A 19,491-nucleotide genomic window follows, 5' to 3' on the forward strand; every position below is an offset into this window, starting at 1 on the left:
AAAAAATGCACAAACTAATATATTTAACTTCCACGTTTACTGTCTATAAATATGCTGAAACAGAGGTTTTAAAATTGGTTACCGATTCAAACTTCTTGGACAATTATTGTATTAAAATCTCCTAACAAAAGAAAGTATTAAAACACGTATTTTCCTGTTTTGGAAGAAAAGTTGCAACCGGTTAGAGGTAGCTATAATTGAAATTTCATATGCAAAACGCCAAAACGGTAACTCATACTTTCATACTTAAACATATCAACAACACAACTTTCTCTGTTTGCTTTCCCAGAACAAGTTCCTCTCTCTTCATTTGTATAAATTACAAAGATAATATAAAAGTAAATAGAATATTCCGCTAATATATATATCTGATTGCACATGAAACTTTGAATGGTCCCGTGAGAGTGAGTGAGATCTAGTTAGAGCGATTGGCAGATGAAGGAAAGAGAAGAAGCAGAGAAGAGAAGGTAAATATTTCCTTTCTTCGCAACCCTAACTGTACGGTAACATGTGTCATCACCATCGTCCTCGAATTTCGTGCAAATGTTTATCCCTACTTCGCTTGCATCTGATCCACTTCAAACTTCTCGTTGCCTCTGTTATCTCTTACTTCACCTTTTCCATTCACTGAGGGTTTTCACCTCTCTCGCTTTTTCTGCTACGGTGTTTGCTTCTTCTCCGTGATTTTGGAGCTGAGTTCTGTTTTGCGACTTGTCTTATACTGTTTACACTGTTAATAGTTTATTTGTTTTAACTCTCGAATGCTGTACTATTTGTTGCTCTGATTAATGCTATTACAGAGGGTATTTTTGTTTTTTTGAGGGAGTTTTCATGTGGATTTGGTTGCGTTTTACTGGTTTCCTTTCTAGGCTTAGTAGTGATGACGAATTCTCGAGTGTTCTGCTTTTTAACTATTTTCTTGTGATTTTTTTGCTTTGGTGCTAATGTTGTTACTTTGATCAACTTGATGGTGCAGGGTGAGGAAATTCGAGTGGAGAAGTAATGATTATGGGTGTGTTTGTGAAAAGAGAATCGCCGGAGTTGTTTCTGAAGTTTGACGTCAATTGGACTGATTTTCAGTCGTGTTGACTTGATTGAGAACCTCAGTTTTTTTATCTTATGATCATAGCTGATAGTTGAATATTATTGGCATGCTGCTGGCATACACGGATGTGCTATGTGTTAAACTTTTGGGAGTTGCAAGTTCTTTTTTTAGCAGCTTAGTTTATATATTTGAAGCTGCTAACGAATCTGTGATTGTAATAAAAAGAATTTATTGATAGAGGTATAGTTAAGTTGTAGTGATGGAATTGTGTATGGGTCATGGAGAGTTTTAGCTACTTCAAAGTGTTTGTTGCGATCTGGGTATCATATTCTTTTCAGTAGCTTTATTGGTGCTGGTATGATATCAAGAAGTAAAATGGAGGCAGAGAGATTGAGTCCCAACCACCCTCCTAGCTTTCTACGTCAGTCACTTCCTGCTATTGTACCTATGCTTTTGATTTCTACAGGATATGTTGACCCTGGAAAGTGGGTAGCGACCGTTGAAGGTGGTGCACGGTTTGGGTTTGATCTGATGGCTTTCATGCTTATTTTCAATTTTGCTGCTATATTCTGTCAGTACATATCTGCAAGGATTGGCGTAGTTACAGGAAAAAATCTTGCACAGGTATTTTGTCTTCCATTTCAATGATTTATAAAATTATGCTGTTGTAATGAGACTTCATTATTTTGAAACGCTTCTGCACTCTGAAATGCTTTTTATCCAACCTGGTATTCACACCCTGTTAAAAGAGTTGTTGCTCATTAGGAAGAACATTGAGAAGAAATCACTTCACAAAAGAAAATGAACCCAAAAGAAAATTACTTGTGTGTGTTTCCTCTAATTTCTCCAAAATAAACCACATTATTTGAGTTTAAGAAAGATTTATTAGTGGTATTTTCCTAGAAAGCACCGACACCTCTGTAGAACGTGTGGGAGAATTTTTGGATACGATATCAGTTGAACACACGTGTTCGACACTTGTCAACCATGTAAAAAAAAAAAAAAAACTACTTAGACATCTTGGACACTTCTTTGACATGAGTTAAGCATTATTAGTTAAAAAATGAGTCCACACCTATTTGTAACTAAACACTTTCTAGACACTGTTATCATGGAAAAATTAAAAGAAAGCAACTTATATTATAAATAATGCATGACTCGGCATATTTTGTGATGTTTGTTTTATATACATGACTAGTTATTTTAACTACTAAGAGATATGTTTCTTAGAATTTTATTGTTAGTATTGTTGATATAGGAAAACTCTACAACTTAACAAAATCATTTTTATAGTTTACATTGCATAAATCTAATTCTCAGTTAAGATTTTTTTTCATGTTGATCATATGTCAATGATATTTCATAGGTATTATCAATCTTCTACCACTTGTAATATAATTTCTTTTTTAGTTTTTGATTCTTAACAAACTTAGAAGTTTATAAAAAAAATTGCACTTTTGCAAATAAAGATTTTATTTTTGGTTTCTTTAGTTTGAACCACATGCAGTATCTTGTTTTTTCAAGCTAATTAAGTATTTTTATATTTAAAATTAATTTTCGTAAATTGAATCAATTAATTAGTTTTAAACCTCATTTGATTAAAAGCATCAACTAAAAAAATCAAATTTCATTCAAACATAAAATAAAAATCAGTATGTTATCCTCTTCAAACCCTAATTTCACACTTTATAAATTTTTTAATTTTATCATATTTCCACTGAATTAATAACTTTTAAACCTTCAATGTAATTCATGTCCCCGATTTATTATAAGCGTCCAAATATTGGGAAACTAACAAGAAGTCCAAATTTGCTTAGTTTTAAAATTAGAGGGAATCAATTGGTTAGAAAAAGGCTTAGGTGACTAAAATAGCAGTCTAAATCAAAAGGAAAAAAAAATACTATTAAGCTTTTATAGAAATGAAATGTGATCAATTTTTTCTTTTACATTTCCTTTAAAGGGGTGGAAGTAGGAAGTATGGATATTACATTTAATTATGGATTATTGTTTGCTTATTCCATCTTTAAAGAATAACTAAATAGAAGGAATCAGATTATACATTCCTCCCATAATAATTTCTTATCCCCAGCCCTCGCATTTTTTCTTATTATTTTTTCCTCAATTTTAACATTATTGGTATTAATTTAGTTATGAATAAAAGAGGCAATGAGTAATATTTGAATTGAGGCAATGAGTAGGGCTGCCTAATGGTGATTTATAAGTGTCATTTACGAAACTTTCCCAAGCCTCAACTGATTGAGCCATATTAGTTCACCAGTGGGTATGGCCATGACTTGATATTTTGATTTTGCATATGATCTGGCAACAACACTTGGAGTTTCCCATAACCTGATTACGATCACCGTCTTCATCAGGTGGTTTAGAACTAAATTCATATGGGTTCATCTTCCGCTTCTGGTAGAGAAGTTGAACAAAGGGTCTCTGAGCTTTCGTTCCCGTATCCCATTATTGGCTTTCAGGAGGCTTTGATCTACCCATATATTCTTTCTTTCAAAGGGGCTATCTCTCTACGCTAAGCTGGTAAAAGGGCTTTCCGAGGAAATGGGTGTAGAGGGGCTCGTGTATCTTTAGTCACAGGGCTCACCCCTCAAGACCCTTGCTTCTCTGTCAGCTTCTTGTCTCGGAGTCTATTCTAACTACCTCTCTGCGGGACAGAAAGCTGGAGGAGCACTTTCTGAGTGCTTAGCCAGGGGTTCTTCATCTATCAAGAGAGGGTTCCCGGTAATCAAGCTAGAAGTTCATTCCTCCCATGCTTTAAAAACTTCTTAGCTTAGGAAGTCTCTACCCAGACGGGGATGGGTTTTATCCATGTCTGTATTCCGTTGACTAAAGAAAAGTAAGTTTAGGAGGTGACACCTTCGCTAATTGTCAAGTTGCGTCTATCGGATAACTACTTTAATCAAAATTATCAGGTTCCTCAATGCTGGCAAAAGAGCTTATCAGGTTCCTCAATGTTGGCAAAAGAGCTTTAAGACTTCCACCCGAGGATAGAATGTAAATCAATAATGAGTTCGATGACCAAAGAAGCGGCTAGACATAGGTCAAAGTTACAACCGCTGCCGCCAGTAGGATTTCCTTGCTCTACTAACGAGCTAACCTACGAACGCTCCGTGGACTACGCGAAGGGACGGACAGGAGGTTATTTACATAAGACGCGGCTTACGTGCCATTACCAACCCTCACAAGCTTCCTAGCCCATATTTTTAAGCTGTGGAGCGTACCAACCTTGATTAACATCGAGTTGTGTGTTTCGCTGATGACTAATGAGGCGCAGCATCAGTCTGACAAGGGTCTGGATCCCAAGGGTCTTCTTAGTCTAACATGATTTGACAGGTTTAGGCTTATGTAATTCGGATGAGAAGGCGTATAGTAAAGTGAAAAAGCGGTGGGCTGGCTTAGACGGCAAACAAGCAAGGAGATTTACCAAGATGGTGTGACACTATGAGTACAGCAAACAAGCTAGGAGATTCACCAAGTCGGTGTGACAGTATGAGTAGGGTAGACTAGNGGGCAAAGTCTAGCTGCCTATTCGATAAATGGGGGATATGTTAATTATTGCATCTCAAAGCCCTTCGAAGAGAGTTATGAACTAACTTATCACGCTCCTGCAAAAGAGATATCGAGAGGATTCAGTTAGTTCAGTTTCCCCACTAGTCCTTCATATTTTTCAATATTTAACTCAGCAGACTCTTGACATTAGGATCTGCGTACATGTTTAGTACCAATTAACTTTGCTTCTTCCAAGATGTCCATTGCATACTTTCTTTGGAAATTGACAATGTCATTGTTGGATCATACCACCTATATACCAAGGAAATATTGATGTCTTCCAACATATTTGGTTTGCAAATGTTGAGTGTGGTGATACTTTACTTTTGCAATGCTATGGTGATCACTTCTTATAATCACTATGTTGTTAATATACACGATCTAGTGTATAAGTTTTGTCATTTAATGACGATAGCAAATCACATGACTCTCTTGAGCGACAATACTAAATCGGCTAAACATTCTCTGTAAGAGCTTATAATTATATTCGGAGATGGCAAAGTAGTTTGAAATACTCTCCAACTGAAAAAATCAAGAGGTTTCTTCATATATACCTCATGAATGAGATCATAATGAAAGAAAGACGTTTTAATGTGAAGTTGATAAAGAGGACACTGACTAATTGCAAACACGAGCAAGAATAATTGAATCGAGGCAATCTTAGCCAATGGAGAGAACTTACCTCCATTGTCCAGTTCAAAGACTTGAATATAATACCCTTTGGTCTCTAAACAAGCCTTAAGCCATTTAACTTTACCGTTACTGTTCTAATAATGTGGGCTTATGGCCTAACTTAGTCCACCAAATTGATTTATGAGGTGAGGATTGCTTAACCAAGGACTATATCTGTCTTTGGTTATCATAAGATCTCAACATACCTCCTCATGCCGACTAGACATTTGGAGCATGGACAAATATGAGTGACCTAGTAACAGCAGCCCCTCATGCCTAGGATAGACATCTACAGTGTGGACATATACTATGGGTAGCACAATAACAATTATAGGATAGAGTAATTCCATTTTATAACTAGGTATCTTTCTGGATCCTCAGTTAACTCCACAAATAAGGTGATGTTATTTTACATAAATGCATACTTACATAAAGCTTCACAAGTATCTTATGATAATTCTAATTACAAAATTTACATAACCTAACACGTTTGCTGAATTGAGTACTGGGTTAATAGTTGATTTATGTTTGGTATTTCTGCCTCTAACTAATGCAGTGAAGCTCACACTTGCTGCTTAAAAAGCAAGCTCAGATAAGGCTTCTTGCATGTTCTTAACTAGGGTGTTTTGCTTATAGACTAACGTCACTTTCTTTATCCAAAGATTTGCAGTGACGAGTATGATACATGGACATGTATGCTCCTTGGAGTTCAAACAGAACTTTCAGTGATAATGCTAGACCTTAACATGGTAATATTCTTGATTAACCTAAGGTTTCTCTGCTCTTGAACAATGAATTTAATTTATACATATAAAACTTTTTGACTTAAAGCTATGATTTACCTGTTTTGCAAGATCTTGGGCATGGCACAAGGGTTAAATCTTATTTTTGGGTGGGACTTGTTCAGTTGTGTCTTTTTAGCTGCTACCGGTGTTGTTTTTCACATACTTCTTGCAGTCTTACTTGTAAGTATCATCATTTGCTTATTCATAAATCTCTTTTGAACAACACTATACTTATCAAATTGCTTTGTCTAGGACATTGAGAAGGCAAAATTCCTAGGCCAGTTTGTTGCAGGCTTTGTTTTGGTTTCTTTTATACTTGGAATGCTTATCAACCAACCGGAAATTCCATTTTCTATGAATGGAATATTAATAAGATTGAGTGGGGAGAGTGCATTTGTGCTAATGAGTCTTCTAGGAGCAAATCTTGTACCTCACAACTTTTACCTGCATTCCTCTATTGTACAGGTATTATTTCCTCTCATTTTCCTCTATGCATATGCAATGAAATTTCTGCTTCCGTGGCATGCTGCAAAAACAATATCTTTAATTTGTTTGTGGATGCTCATCATATTCTGCTTGTTCATAAAGGAAAAACCCGCCTCTTGCAAAATGGTAACAGGCTTTCGTGGGTAGTTTCCTTGCTGCCGGACTTCTGAAGGTTTACTATCTTTGATAAATCTTATGCTCAAGTTGACAAGTACTTTGAGCAATGCTGGACTTTAATTTCTTTTTTATTATGGAATGATACACTTGTTATTTGTTATTCGTACTTGATTGTGTATACTTGGAGCAAAAACGTTGCGTTGTGAGTGGTTATCTACCAAGTCTCTCTGCCCTTACATCATCAGATTGTTTTGTTATCTAATTGAATAATGAAAATTATACATTCAATGTCTGAACTCTTTCTGATTTGATTGTGGAAACCAAAAGGGCTTTGAGCTCTCTTGCCTCAAGCTCTACAAGTAAACTATTGGCCCTTTTGGCTGTCTTATGTTTGTTTTCATTGATTACTTATTCTTAAGTTCCTTCAGTTTAATGTTAATCTTGCAAGCACCCTTGTGAAGGGACATGATGGCATAGATATTATTGCTTTGCATTGTAATATAATATTAGATGCCTTGAAGTTGGCCCAATGGGATTTCATTGGGGCATTTGTTTCCATGAATCAGGGATCTTTTTAAAAAGGGATTTTATGCAGAAAATAAAACGAGCATCCTTTATTACTCGATATTGTTGTTGGGGGGAATGCATCATTCACCAATATGTTAGTAATGATTTTGAGCAGTTCCTGTTACATGTTTCTAGATAGGCGGCTGACCTCAATTCTAAAAGAAGGGTTAGTAACTGATAGTTTGTCTTCTATTGTATGGTTTGGACAAGTGCTCCATCCACTGTATGTCGCTTGCATGGGAGCCTGTACACTTCGTCTGGTTTTTCTAGAAAAAGTTTTTTGAAATTGTGAATGTCTATGTTTCGATCAAAAAAAGACTTTCGCTCTTAAAATTCCATAGAACTATTTTATTAATCATTTAGATTTCATTCCACTGAACACTTTGATCTATGCTTTTTAATTATTTTACTCTAAGGATGTTCATCAGTAGTGCCTTATGAGGAAGGTATAAAACGAACTTACCAAATTTAAATGGCATACAACGGAAAAAAAAAATAGTTTGTCGCATATTCTAAAAGTGACATTCCCTTACTTTGTTTATTTATGCATATAGATGTAGTCCCCGGTATATTTCTTTTGAGTTTAGGCTATAACAATGTTTCTTTTGATAAAATTAGAGGTTCTTAATGTTTTATTTATGAATTTAGGTTTGTCTTTGATCACCCATCACTTCCCATACACCTTTGATCATTTGTGCACCTAGGTGAAAAAGATTGTACATCATGTTTTATGTCAATCTGAGTTTTCTTTTTCTTTTCTTTTCAGTGGCATCAGGGACCGGCAAGCATTTCAAAGAATGCTTTGTGTCATAACCATTTTTTTGCCATATTATGTGTTTTCAGCGGTCTTTATCTGGTAAATAATATGTTGATGACCTCCTCGGCAAATGAGTTCTACAGCACAGGGCATGTTCTGCTAACTTTCCAGGATGCGTTGTCACCAATGGAACAGGTCTCCTTTCCCTCTACAATTGGTTTACAAAAGAATATTTACAGCATCCTATTTGCCGTTTGTGTTCTGAATGATAAACAAATATATAATAATCCTGAGATTCTTATGCAGGTCTTACGTAACCCAATAGCTCTACTTGGGTTTTTACTCCTTTTGTTTCTTGCAAATCAAATCACCGCATTAAGTTGGAGTTTAGGTGGAGAAGTAGTAGTGCAAGGTTTCTTAAAATTGGATATTCCGGGTTGGCTTCACTATGCTACAATTAGAGTGATTACTGTTTTGCCTGCCCTTTATTTTGTCTGGACTTCAGGAGCCGAAGGGATGTATCAGCTACTATTATTCACTCAAGTTTTGGTAGCTCTACAACTTCCATCTCTAGTGATCCCCCTTTTTCGTGTAGCTACATCTAGATCAATAATGGGTGTACACAAGATTTCCCAGTTTCTGGAACTGTTGGCATTGATCATATTCATTGGGATGCTTGGCCTGAATATTGTATTTGTGGTAGAAATGATGTTTGGAAATAGTGATTGGGCGAGTGATTTGAGATGGAATGTGGGGAGTGGTGTATCTATCTCATATTTAGTTCTTCTAACAACTTCCGTTTCATCGTTATGTTTTATGCTTTGGTTAGCAGCCACACCTTTGAGATCTGTCAGTGTTCGATTAGATTCTAAGACGTGGAACTGGGATATGCCAAACACTCTGCCTAATCCACCGAATATTGGCGAGAAATCTTATTTAAGTGAAACAAGATGTCGAGAAGATGAACCTATGCATGTACAGGAACCCACACCAGCTGTAACAAAGACCTTGGAGTACTCTGATGTATCACATCCAAGTTTTCATCCTGCTCTACCTAAATCTGTAATGGAACCTGAACTCCACGTGAATGTTGCAAGGAAGAATCATTCTGCTATGTTGGCTTCCACATCAGAGTCTGAAATTGTAACAACAGTGATTAATGAGATTTCCCATTCTCAATTGGAAGACACCAAAACTATAACAATGGAAACAAATAACCCAATTGAGAAAACTATGGAAGTTGAAGGAGATTTAAATGCTGAAAGGGATGATGATGATGATGGTGATTCGTGGGAAGCTGAAGAACCTTCCGGATTTGTGTTAGCAAATGTACCATCTTCAACATCAGATGGCCCTGCATCATTCAGGTGTCTTAATGGAAAGAGTGACGAAGGAGGGAATAGCTTTGGAAGTCTTTCGAGAATAGAAGGCTTAGGGCGTGCAGCAAGGCGTCAGCTAGCTGCTGTTCTTGATGAATTCTGGGGACAACTATTTGATTTATATGGCCATATAACCCAGGAAGCAAAGGCTAATAAAATTGACGTTTTGCTGGGAGTGGGTGTCGATTTAAGACCTACCAGTTCTTTGCAAAAAGTGGATGTATGTAGAAAGGACTACTCTGAATACTCAGGATCTTTAGGAGGTATAGTTTCTAACACTTCAGCGAACTCTGATCTATATGATTCTTCCAAGCAGCCTTTGATGCAATGTAATTCAGAGTCTTCTTATGGCCTCCAAAGGAGTACTTCCTCAATGCAGCCAGATCACATCCAATTATTGGATGCTCATGTGCAGAACTCGAGCCACAATCTCCTTGATTCTGGTGAGAGGCGCTATTTCAGTGTACGTAATCTACATTCATCAGAGACTCGGGATTATCAACCAGCTACCATACATGGTTATCAGACTGCATCTTATCTTAGTCGACTTGGTAAAGACGGAGATTCTGCTAACCTAAATGGTCCAGTGGACTTGTCATCACTGAAATCCCCTTCGATAGTTAATGCAAAGTACAGGGAGTCTCTTGCGTTTGCTTTGGGGAAAAGGTTGTGTACTGGTCCAAGTGTAGGCCAACCCCCTGGGTTCCCAAAAGTAGCTATCACTAGAGATTGCCAATTACAATCTGAGAGGTCTTATAACGATTTCTACCCTTCTGGATCTGTAGATAATACACTCAACTCAGTTAATACTAAAAAGTACCACAGTTTGCCAGACATTTCAGGATACTCCATCCCCCACAGGTCTGCTTATGTGTCTGATAAAAATGCTCCATGGGATGGTTCTGTTGGACATGGATCTCATGCTAGTAGGACTTGTTATGAAAGACCACCATATTCAAATTCTGGAACAAGAACAGGGAGTCATTTGGCCTTCAATGAACTCTCTTCATCCAAAGATTACAACGAGGCAGTCTCTTCACAGTTGAGCTCTGGTTTTGATGCTGGATCTGTACGGTCTAGACTGCCTTGTGAGCAGTTTGGGCCTGAGAAAAATAGTAATATTGTTATGGAAGGTGTGAGAAATAGGCCTAATGCAATAGTTCAGGAAACTATGGATATAGAGAAGAAACTTCTTCTGTCAGTTAGACTTTGCATTGTGAAGCTCTTAAAATTGGAGGGTTCGGAGGGTTTGTTTAGAAAGAATGGTGGAGCTGATGAGGATTTGATTGATTGTGTCGCCTCGAGGGAGAAGGTTATTTGTGAATTTGAAACTAGGGAGACGAGTCAAGTAAATCATGTGGGTGAAGCTCACTATTGTCTTTCTGATAGGAAACTTTGTTTTTCTTCGTCTCCAGTTCCTAATTGCGGGGAGGGATGTATATGGAAAAGTGATTTAATAATAAGCTTTGGGGTGTGGTGTATCCACAGTATTCTTAACCTTACACTTGTGGAAAGCCGGCCGGAGCTTTGGGGGAAATACACCTATGTTCTCAATCGCCTCCAGGTAAATTATCTAAACTGTTTCCCATCTTTAAGAAATTGAATCAGATTAATCCCCTTGCCTGTATAATTTCTCCACTACATTGGCAGTTCTGTATTTTTTTACTTCTGTTTTTGGTCTATGAGCAGGGCATCATTGATCCAGCTTTCTTTAAGCCTCGTAGTCCTTTGGCCCCATGCTTTTGCCTTCAAGTTCTACCCGCGCATCAGCGAAAGTTAAACCCCCATCTCTCAAACGAGATGCTACTCCCAACTGCAAAACCCAGCAGGGGCAAATGCACAACTGCATCAGCGTTGCTTGAGCTTATCAAGGATGTGGAGCTTGCGATCTCAAGCAGGAAAGGACGTACAGGAACTGCTGCAGGTGATGTTGCTTTCCCTAAGGGGAAGGAAAATTTGGCGTCTGTTCTCAAACGGTACAAGCGGAGGTTATCTAATAAGCCACCGGGCACTAATGAAGGCACAGGTTCACGAAAGACCCCACGTAATTACCTTACAACCAGTAGCATTTGCATTGACAGAATCGGTGCTAGTTGAGCTGTTTTGTAATTTACTTTCTAAAACAGCTCATGCTATCAAGAAATGTTGTCCGCGTGTATCAATTTCCGTGCTGATCATGCAGCAAATTTAATCCAATTATATTACATACACGTTGGGCAAGATGTACTGTATGCTAGTGCTGCAAAATCTAAGTAAAAAATGGTTAGATGACAAGTTGGTTATACCTTTTTTGCTCGTTTTTTTGGTTAAAAGCCTCACCTCTGCATATCGTGGTTAACTTTTCAGAAAATCACCCTAAGGATCAAGTCATGACTTCATAAAAAAGTCGTTGTCTGTAAACGAGTTTGACTATCAAATTGAAATCATTTGAGTAAAGGACCATTTTTGTGTAAGATGAATGATTAACATAATTATACTAGATCAAATTAATTAAAATTGTGAGGCGAGATGCAATTTCTGTAACATTGAAGCCATGCATGTGTGTGATGACTTCAGTGCAATTTACATCAAGAAGAAATCGTCATAGCATGTGACTTTGACTACTTTGATTATAAATAAGATGAATTGAAGTTGATATAGACAATAACAACTTTGATTTATTTATGTTTGTTATGAATTTGAATATGATCTGGGTATGTGTTTTATGTTTTTTAAATCTTGGTTTTTTCAAAAGAAGTAATGGGAATTTTATACCAAATTATCTTCTAACATTTTCAATTTACAATTATAGTTTTTAAGTTTTCCGAAAAACTTACACCATGCAAGTTAAAAATAATAAAGTTCTGGAAGAATTATAGGAGCAAAAATTACTACTTAAAACCTCAAATCCCAAAAATAATTATACTGAAGTTGTCATGTGTAAGTATGATTTGAGTTTAAATTCCATTGCAATGTAATTGTCACATGAAAGGACGATTTCTACTCAAAATCAATTTAACCGAAATTGCCAAAAGTCAACTCATTTAATTATGATTTTAGCTGAAATTATTTTCAAATAAGTTGTCATTAATTAACAACGAATTTAGTTCAACTTAGTTTTCGACAAAAATTACAATATTTGATGCCAACTTTAATTGAAATTTTGTTTAAAGAAGTTCTTAACTTTGGAAAAATTCATCTATTATGGTGAATACTTCACCTTAATTAGAAATTTAAGCTATGATTAAGTAAAAATAATCTGTTTTTAACTCTTACAACTTCATATTAACGAAAAATAAAGAAGCCATAAATTTTCATAACTTTATCTTCCAAAGTCAGAACTCGTTTCTGATTCTAACAACTTTAAAATAAAATCGTTTATATAAAACAAGATTTAGTGTTTTAAATAATTTTAAAAAAAATCCAAAAATGTAATATCAAAAACAAATTAACCTACTTTGGGAAGAAAAAGAAAACCTAAAATTTACTACGAGGTTATTAGTATTAACGGAATTGAGGTTGATAAAATAATGATAATTCGTTTACAATTACTTCAGCCTGTATATGATGCACTTGTGTTCATAAATTTCAATTCAGAACTGACATTTTATTTGGCAACGGAAACCTTCTATTGCGTAATAAACTAGGATAAATGTTACTCTAACGTTTTTGTACGAACTAATTAACTAATTCAATGCGATTAAGACAATTTAGATATTAAAATTATTGTAAAGACCAAAAAAAGTAAAGTTAAGATTTCAGAATGGGGTTGGTGGTGGTGATATCATTGCCGTTAATATTAATCATCTTGATATTGGCTTTGGGGTGTTACCTGTGTGGCCGGGCCAAGGGTCGGCGACAAAACCCACAGCAGTATGGGCCTCCTGCTCCTCCAGTACAGGCCCAACCCAAATAATGCCTACCCTCTGTGGTTTGAGTTTGTTCATCATCAACACTGCAGCCACTTTGGATTGGAGTTTGAAAACTATACATATATATCAACACATCCAGCTTTTTTTCTTGGATAACATGGTTATCTATCTACACAGTTGATGAAAAACTAGTACAATGGAATGCTACGGTTCATAGCTTAATATTGAATAAAATAGTAGAGCATTGAAATTTGTTTCCACATTAGTGGGTATATTTGGTGATTAAATATTTAAGGTACAAGAACTGGTTGATGCTATGAGAGTATGTAAAGAGGCATTACATATTAGTATGTGTTGGACAAGTTTATGAGAACTCTAACTCCAAGATTTAATCATGTTGTTATGGTTATTGAGAAAACTCGTGATTTGAAGGAGATTGAAGAACTTCAACATTTATTGAAAGTACATGAATACCGTATTAATGAGTGAAGACACTCTTAAGAACAAATACTCCAAGCTTGATCTCAATACAAAGATAAAGAAAGGGTTCAAGAAAGGTGACAAAAGTGGCATTAAGCACATTCTAACGATCCTATCAAAGGCAAAAAGAAAAAATCTTGCACCAATTTTGATGGAGATATAGAAGTTTGATAAAAATAAAAATAAAGGTAAGGTGCTATATCTGTCAGAAATTTGGAAATTTTGCCAAAGAATGTTGGAAAAGGGATGGAGCCAAGAACAAACCAAAAGATAGAGCTCATCTAGCACAAGATGATACTTCAAATTTCGAGGTTGTTATGTTAATGGCCAGTATAAATGAAAACTAGTCCGATGATGCAATTTGGTACTTGGATTCAAGTTGTTCAACACATATGACTAGAAAGAAGGAGTGGTTTGTAAAAATGAAAGAAGCCATGCAAGGGAAGATTAAGTTTGCTGATAACAAAAGTCTCACGGTAGGGGGACCTGGAAGAGTTGTTTTGAGAGATAGTGATGATAGAGAAGTTGTGATTGATGAAGTGTTATATGTTCCTGTTGAAAACAAATTTACTAAGTCTAGGCCAACTGCTCCAAAACGGATTTGTGATGAAAATGGATGACAATTGTCTCAATATCTTTGATCAAAATAGAAGATCAATCATTCAAGCTCATCTAGACATTTCGTGTGGTGATGAATGTTGTCAAACATCACTGTTTTGTTGTTTCTAAAAACAAAACAGAATGGTTATGGGATTTGAGGTTTGGACGTCTAAATTTTAGATATTTATCTCAACTGAGTTAGCAAAAAATGGTTGAAGGCCTACCTATGATTGAAATTCCTAAAGCAATATGTAAAGAATGCATTCAATGTAAGCAAACTAGAGGAAAATTTCATAAGTTCTTGCCTCAAAGGACAATAGAGAAATTGAATGTGGTATATTCAGATGTGTGTGGGCATTTTCAAACTAAAACACTTGGAGACTGGAAGTATTTCTTGTTCTTTGTTGATGATTGGACCAGGAAAAGCTGGACATACTTGCTATCAAGGAATAATGAGGTGTTGCAAGTTCTAATAAAATTCAAGAATATGGTAGAAAGACAAAGTGAAAAAAAGATAAAAACCATCAGGATAGATGGAGGAGGAGAGTATACGTCTATAGAACATGAGATTATCCCTCCTTATATTTGGAAGATATAATCATTCACTAAACATTCAATCAAGAGTCGAGACTCTTCAATACACGCCTAACTTGAGTGTCATGTGTCTTTTGTAAGTACCTCCTCTCTCTATTAGGGAGGCGACCGAACCGTTAAAGCTTGAATATCACCGAGCAGCCAAGATTGCAGACGATCGAACGATCCAGACAGAAAGAAGATAATCGAAAAACCTAATTTAAACATTGGAAAGCGGTAAAGCCACAAGAAGATTAGTCTATTAATCTCACAAAAAATCTACACTGAAACAATTTATATTTAATTTTACTTAATTTTGAAACTTATACACTTAAAAGTATTTATTTTATTAATAAATTCAAAGTAAATTTCAAAAATCTGTATACATAATCGTGTAAATTACTCCATCGTGTATTATTATACATGATCGTGATGGTGTTGCGATGACTTTGGATCCAAATTAAAGAAGGTTGCCCTTATCAATCATCATCAAATTCCCAAGCGAAACCATCTTCACTCATTCACTCAATCGACCACCACGGATTCAATCTTCAATAGTGCTTTAATTACACCCTCTTAAAGATTGAATCTATACGTTTCAAACTATCCAACAGTATTGTGACACGTAGAATACGCTTCACCGACGAACCGTGTCACAAGCTTGAATCTTATTGCTGCTCCACCACTTCCATTATCGTAATCAGATTGCATCTATTTCTTCCCTTCAATCTTTCATTAAATCTCTTTCCTCGCTCTCCACCTCCTGTGTTGCAGAAGCTGCTCCCTTCACTGACATAATCGCCAACAGGTACGCCTTATGTAATTTCTTAATTCAATTTCTTTCTTCCCATTCAAACAATATCCAATAAATTATCATTTCTTGATTCTCAATTTATCTGTTGTTTCAATTTTGGAATGAAACCCATATGTCGGTCAATCATGCTTCAGTTCATTTGGAAAATTAAATCACGAATATCCTTTTAGTTCTGAGGGATGAAGATGTGATGTCGTAGGTATAATCTGTAACTAAAGACCAAAGAAAGTAAAGTTAAGAGTTCAGAATGGGATTCGTGGTGGTGATATCATTGCCGTTAATATTGATCATCTTGATATTGGCTTTGGGGTGTTACCTGTGTGGCCGGGCCAAGGGTCGGCGACAAAACCCACAGCAGTATGGGCCTCCTGCTCCTCCAGTACAGGCCCAACCCAAATAATGCCTACCTTGTGGTTCATAGCTTAATCTTGAATAAAATAGTAGAGCATTGAAATTTGTTTCCACATTAGTGGGTATATTTGGTGATTAAATATTTAAGTTCATGACTTCAAAAAAAAAAAATGAAGTAAAATTAATTAGTTATTTGATTTTCGTGTTTAAATTATAGTTTGTTTCAATCTTTCTGTTTTCTAATTTATTTTTTTCTTTGCCTTTCTTTCTACTCTCGCTGATTTTTCAGGAGTTATTGTGAAAGAATCGTATATCTTAATTCTTTTTTATAAACCAACAGTTTTTTTTTTATTATAATAACTTCTTATAATAATCAATAAATTTTTATATTTTATTAAATCACATTTAAATTCATAATAATATTTCAAATAAGTTATATAATAAAATTAATTTGTCAATTAATTCTAACACTTTTATTAATTGATCAAATAATAAAAATAACCTAAACTAACTTAAGTGTAATATTGTTGTCGAGTCTTACTAAAAACAATTTAGTGAACACGATAATACAATGTTTAGATTTATTGAGAAACATATTGATGTAACAGTAGTAAAAAGAAGATGGTGAGAAAAAAATAAAGTTATGGAGGAAAAGATAACTAGGATTTGAGGAGTAATAGGTTAATGGTTAACAAGATGAATGAATTGATGATGATGGAAAAAAAAGTGATATTTAGAATTTATATTCTTGTAAATTGACGAAGAGTTTTCTATGCAAATCATTGTTTTTAAAGGGCTATTTACTTGTTTTATACTAAAAAATTTTTTATTACTTTTTCTAGACAGCCAAACCGATTCGATAACAAATAATTTTTTTTTTCTTAAATTTATTATTTTTTTTTCTTAAATTTATTATTTTTTTTTCTGGAAGAATGAAATTTTTTTGATTTTGAATCATCATAATATCTAGACTTAGTTCTTCCCTTTGAATAGAGGTTATAGTCATTTTTTAAAAAATTTTCAATCTAATAAGGAGCCAATATACTTGAGTGGAAGAATTTGAGGAAGAGTAAATAAATAGATTTGAGGATAAAGTATGTGTTGTTTATTTGAAAGGATTTGAAGGTGATTGAAAGTAGATTTAAAAATAAAGTTTGTGAAAGTCTATGAAGTATTTGATTGATATGATAAATTAAAATAATTTTTTAATAGATAAAAAGTGTAAATTACCAAATTGTCCTTAATGATAATAATAATATAAAATGATATTTATAAATAATATCTATTTTGTAAAAATTATTTAAAATAATATCATCAAAAAAATAATATATTATTATTTTTTATATTATTATAATCCTGTGTGTGTGATAATGATATAACATCTCTGTAAAACATGTAAAAATTTTGAAATAAAAAGATTAAAAAAAGGTTAAATTTGTAAAATCATATTCAATTCTTTCATATCTTCGCATACATTGAATGATACAATTCTCTCTTCCATCAATAAATTTGTGCTTCCAAATCCACGCTAATTAGTGGAAATGAACAAGATACAAATGAACAAGATATATCTTTCTTTTTTATCTTTATAAATAGAAAATTTTCGGATATAAACACGATATTAGTTATACAAAATTAGAGATACATCATCTAAGGCATAAAAGATGTATGTTGTAATACTTATATCTTTTGAGAAAAAAAATAAAAATTTTTAATAAATACTTAATGCAAGATAACTTAGCCAACTAATGAACATTCATTTTGAACTTAGTTTAATGTTGGTTAGTTATCAATCAAATGTGATTGATGCACCATATTTATAGTAATGAGAAAAGTAGAGGGAGAGAGTAGATAATAATTATATGAGCATGAATTTTGTTATATTTATGGAATGTTAGAAAACAATCCTATCCTGTATCAATTGTAATATAGACTTAAAGTGTCTCTTTGTTATTTTTGAAAATTATCTTTATTTATATATTTAATGTATTTTTTAGACATATTTGTGAATAGTTTAATAATGAATGGTATAATAAAATTAACCAACTTCACTAAAATAGTTTATACGACACCGTATTAGAAAAAAAAATCATTTTAAAAAATTAATTTACATAGCAAAAATTATCTTTACTTATTTAGTTTAATTAAGTAAATTAATGTTAATGAATTGACGAAGATATATGTCTTTGAGTTCAAATATAGCCATAACATACAAGCAAAAAGTTGTATTCCATCCACAAAGTAAAAACCTCAGTCAAGGCGATACATTCTTGTTTTATCATTGGATACATTGATTCCCAATAAGAGAAGAATTGGACTAGTGATCAACTTTTATTTTATACACTTTGGATTTATATATAATATATGTTACATTACTGATTTTTATTCAAGTCATTCTTTTTTATACTCTAAAATATTATTGAACAAATGAATGGTTTAAATATCTGATCTCTTATAATTAACGCTTAAACTTTTTTTTTCATATTATATTTGTGACATCTCAAATATATAATAACCTCAATCATATAATATAGGCGTCATCATTCAAATAAAGAGAACAGTCAGAGTATGACTTGCGATTGATTGGAGGATTACAGTCATCCAGAATGGCCTAGTTTAAAACTTTAATCATAGCAGAGTATTTCAAAATAATCTAATTAGTATCTCAAAATAACATAAGCTAAATAAGTGAAATCCTAAAGAGAGCTAAGTAGCAGCGTCAGCGTCCNCCAGCACTTGCTCCAAGGGGACCTCCTCAACAACATCTGCTCCCATCCAAGTGGATGATCATCGCAAAAGAAAGCATACCCAAGCAACATACAACACAAAAGTAAGGGTGAGTTAGGTAAGCAAACAACATACATATAATACAGTCAATCAATGTCATCATGCTTAATTAAACATAAAAAGAACAAGCAAGGCATACCAACCAAACCATGCATCAAATACTCAACGGGACTCATCCGGATTTGGTATAACTGTCTAGCTATTGGTTGTCTTTGCACTTGCATAGTTCAGCTGGCCCATCCCCAACACTATGCAAGGTAAATCCCCCAATCTGTCTATGTCTAAAACTCCAAGACTATAGACGAGGACCTCCCTCTACTCTCACCACTCACACTGTTCTTCTCTATTTGAGCATGAACAATGCTTTAAGTGTAGGGATAGACATACCATTTCAAAGCTCCCAACATTATACAGACAACAACAACATCTCTACAATCACATCCACTCATCTCACCCTGAGATGTTCAATTCACACTCAAGTTCATCAATTCACACTCATGTTATTTCAAGTCACACGAGTCACCTAGATAGACATACATACATGACATTCGGTAAAGCAAACAACGTTAATCAATCCATATACCTTAACTAACCAATCACAAATCACCAAATCTATAACATCTCTCGCAATAAGATACGCATTGCTCAATAACATGC

At 34.5% G+C, this 19,491-nt stretch overlaps 1 protein-coding gene and 2 long non-coding RNA genes across 3 annotated transcripts in view; 2 read left to right on the top strand and 1 right to left on the bottom strand.

Annotated features, from left to right (window-relative positions):
* Positions 1-258: 258 nt before the first annotated feature.
* Positions 259-11,690, top strand: LOC106757563 (ethylene-insensitive protein 2). The gene is made up of 8 exons (XM_014640243.2): positions 259-467; positions 977-1,669; positions 5,950-6,036; positions 6,142-6,252; positions 6,325-6,537; positions 8,009-8,194; positions 8,306-10,942; positions 11,068-11,690. Exons 2-8 carry the CDS (start codon positions 1,403-1,405, stop codon positions 11,473-11,475), a joined length of 3,909 nt encoding a protein of 1,302 aa, XP_014495729.1. The 5' UTR covers positions 259-467; positions 977-1,402; the 3' UTR covers positions 11,476-11,690.
* Positions 11,691-15,175: 3,485 nt separating this feature from the next.
* Positions 15,176-16,258, top strand: LOC106757385. Its single transcript, XR_001375512.2, has 2 exons — positions 15,176-15,690; positions 15,831-16,258. It is a non-coding gene; the product is annotated as an uncharacterized LOC106757385 (long non-coding RNA).
* A 2,287-nt stretch (positions 16,259-18,545) lies between these two features.
* Positions 18,546-19,491, bottom strand: part of LOC111241371 — a 2,822-nt gene continuing 1,876 nt past the window's right edge. The window contains exon 3 of the long non-coding RNA XR_002667323.1: positions 18,546-18,812. This is a non-coding gene — a long non-coding RNA (uncharacterized LOC111241371). The remainder of the gene's footprint in view (positions 18,813-19,491) is intronic.

Source organism: Vigna radiata, chromosome 3 (assembly GCF_000741045.1).
Source record: "Vigna radiata var. radiata cultivar VC1973A chromosome 3, Vradiata_ver6, whole genome shotgun sequence".
NCBI lineage: Eukaryota > Viridiplantae > Streptophyta > Magnoliopsida > Fabales > Fabaceae > Vigna > Vigna radiata.

Bases quoted from the DNA above. Each gene is read 5' to 3' on its own strand.
- LOC106757563 (XM_014640243.2), top strand. From the start codon at position 1,403: ATGATATCAAGAAGTAAAATGGAGGCAGAGAGATTGAGTCCCAACCAC. The intron at 6,037-6,141 runs GTAATATTCTTG...CTGTTTTGCAAG, and splicing joins TAATGCTAGACCTTAACATG to ATCTTGGGCATGGCACAAGG. The intron at 6,253-6,324 runs GTAAGTATCATC...TGCTTTGTCTAG, and splicing joins TACTTCTTGCAGTCTTACTT to GACATTGAGAAGGCAAAATT.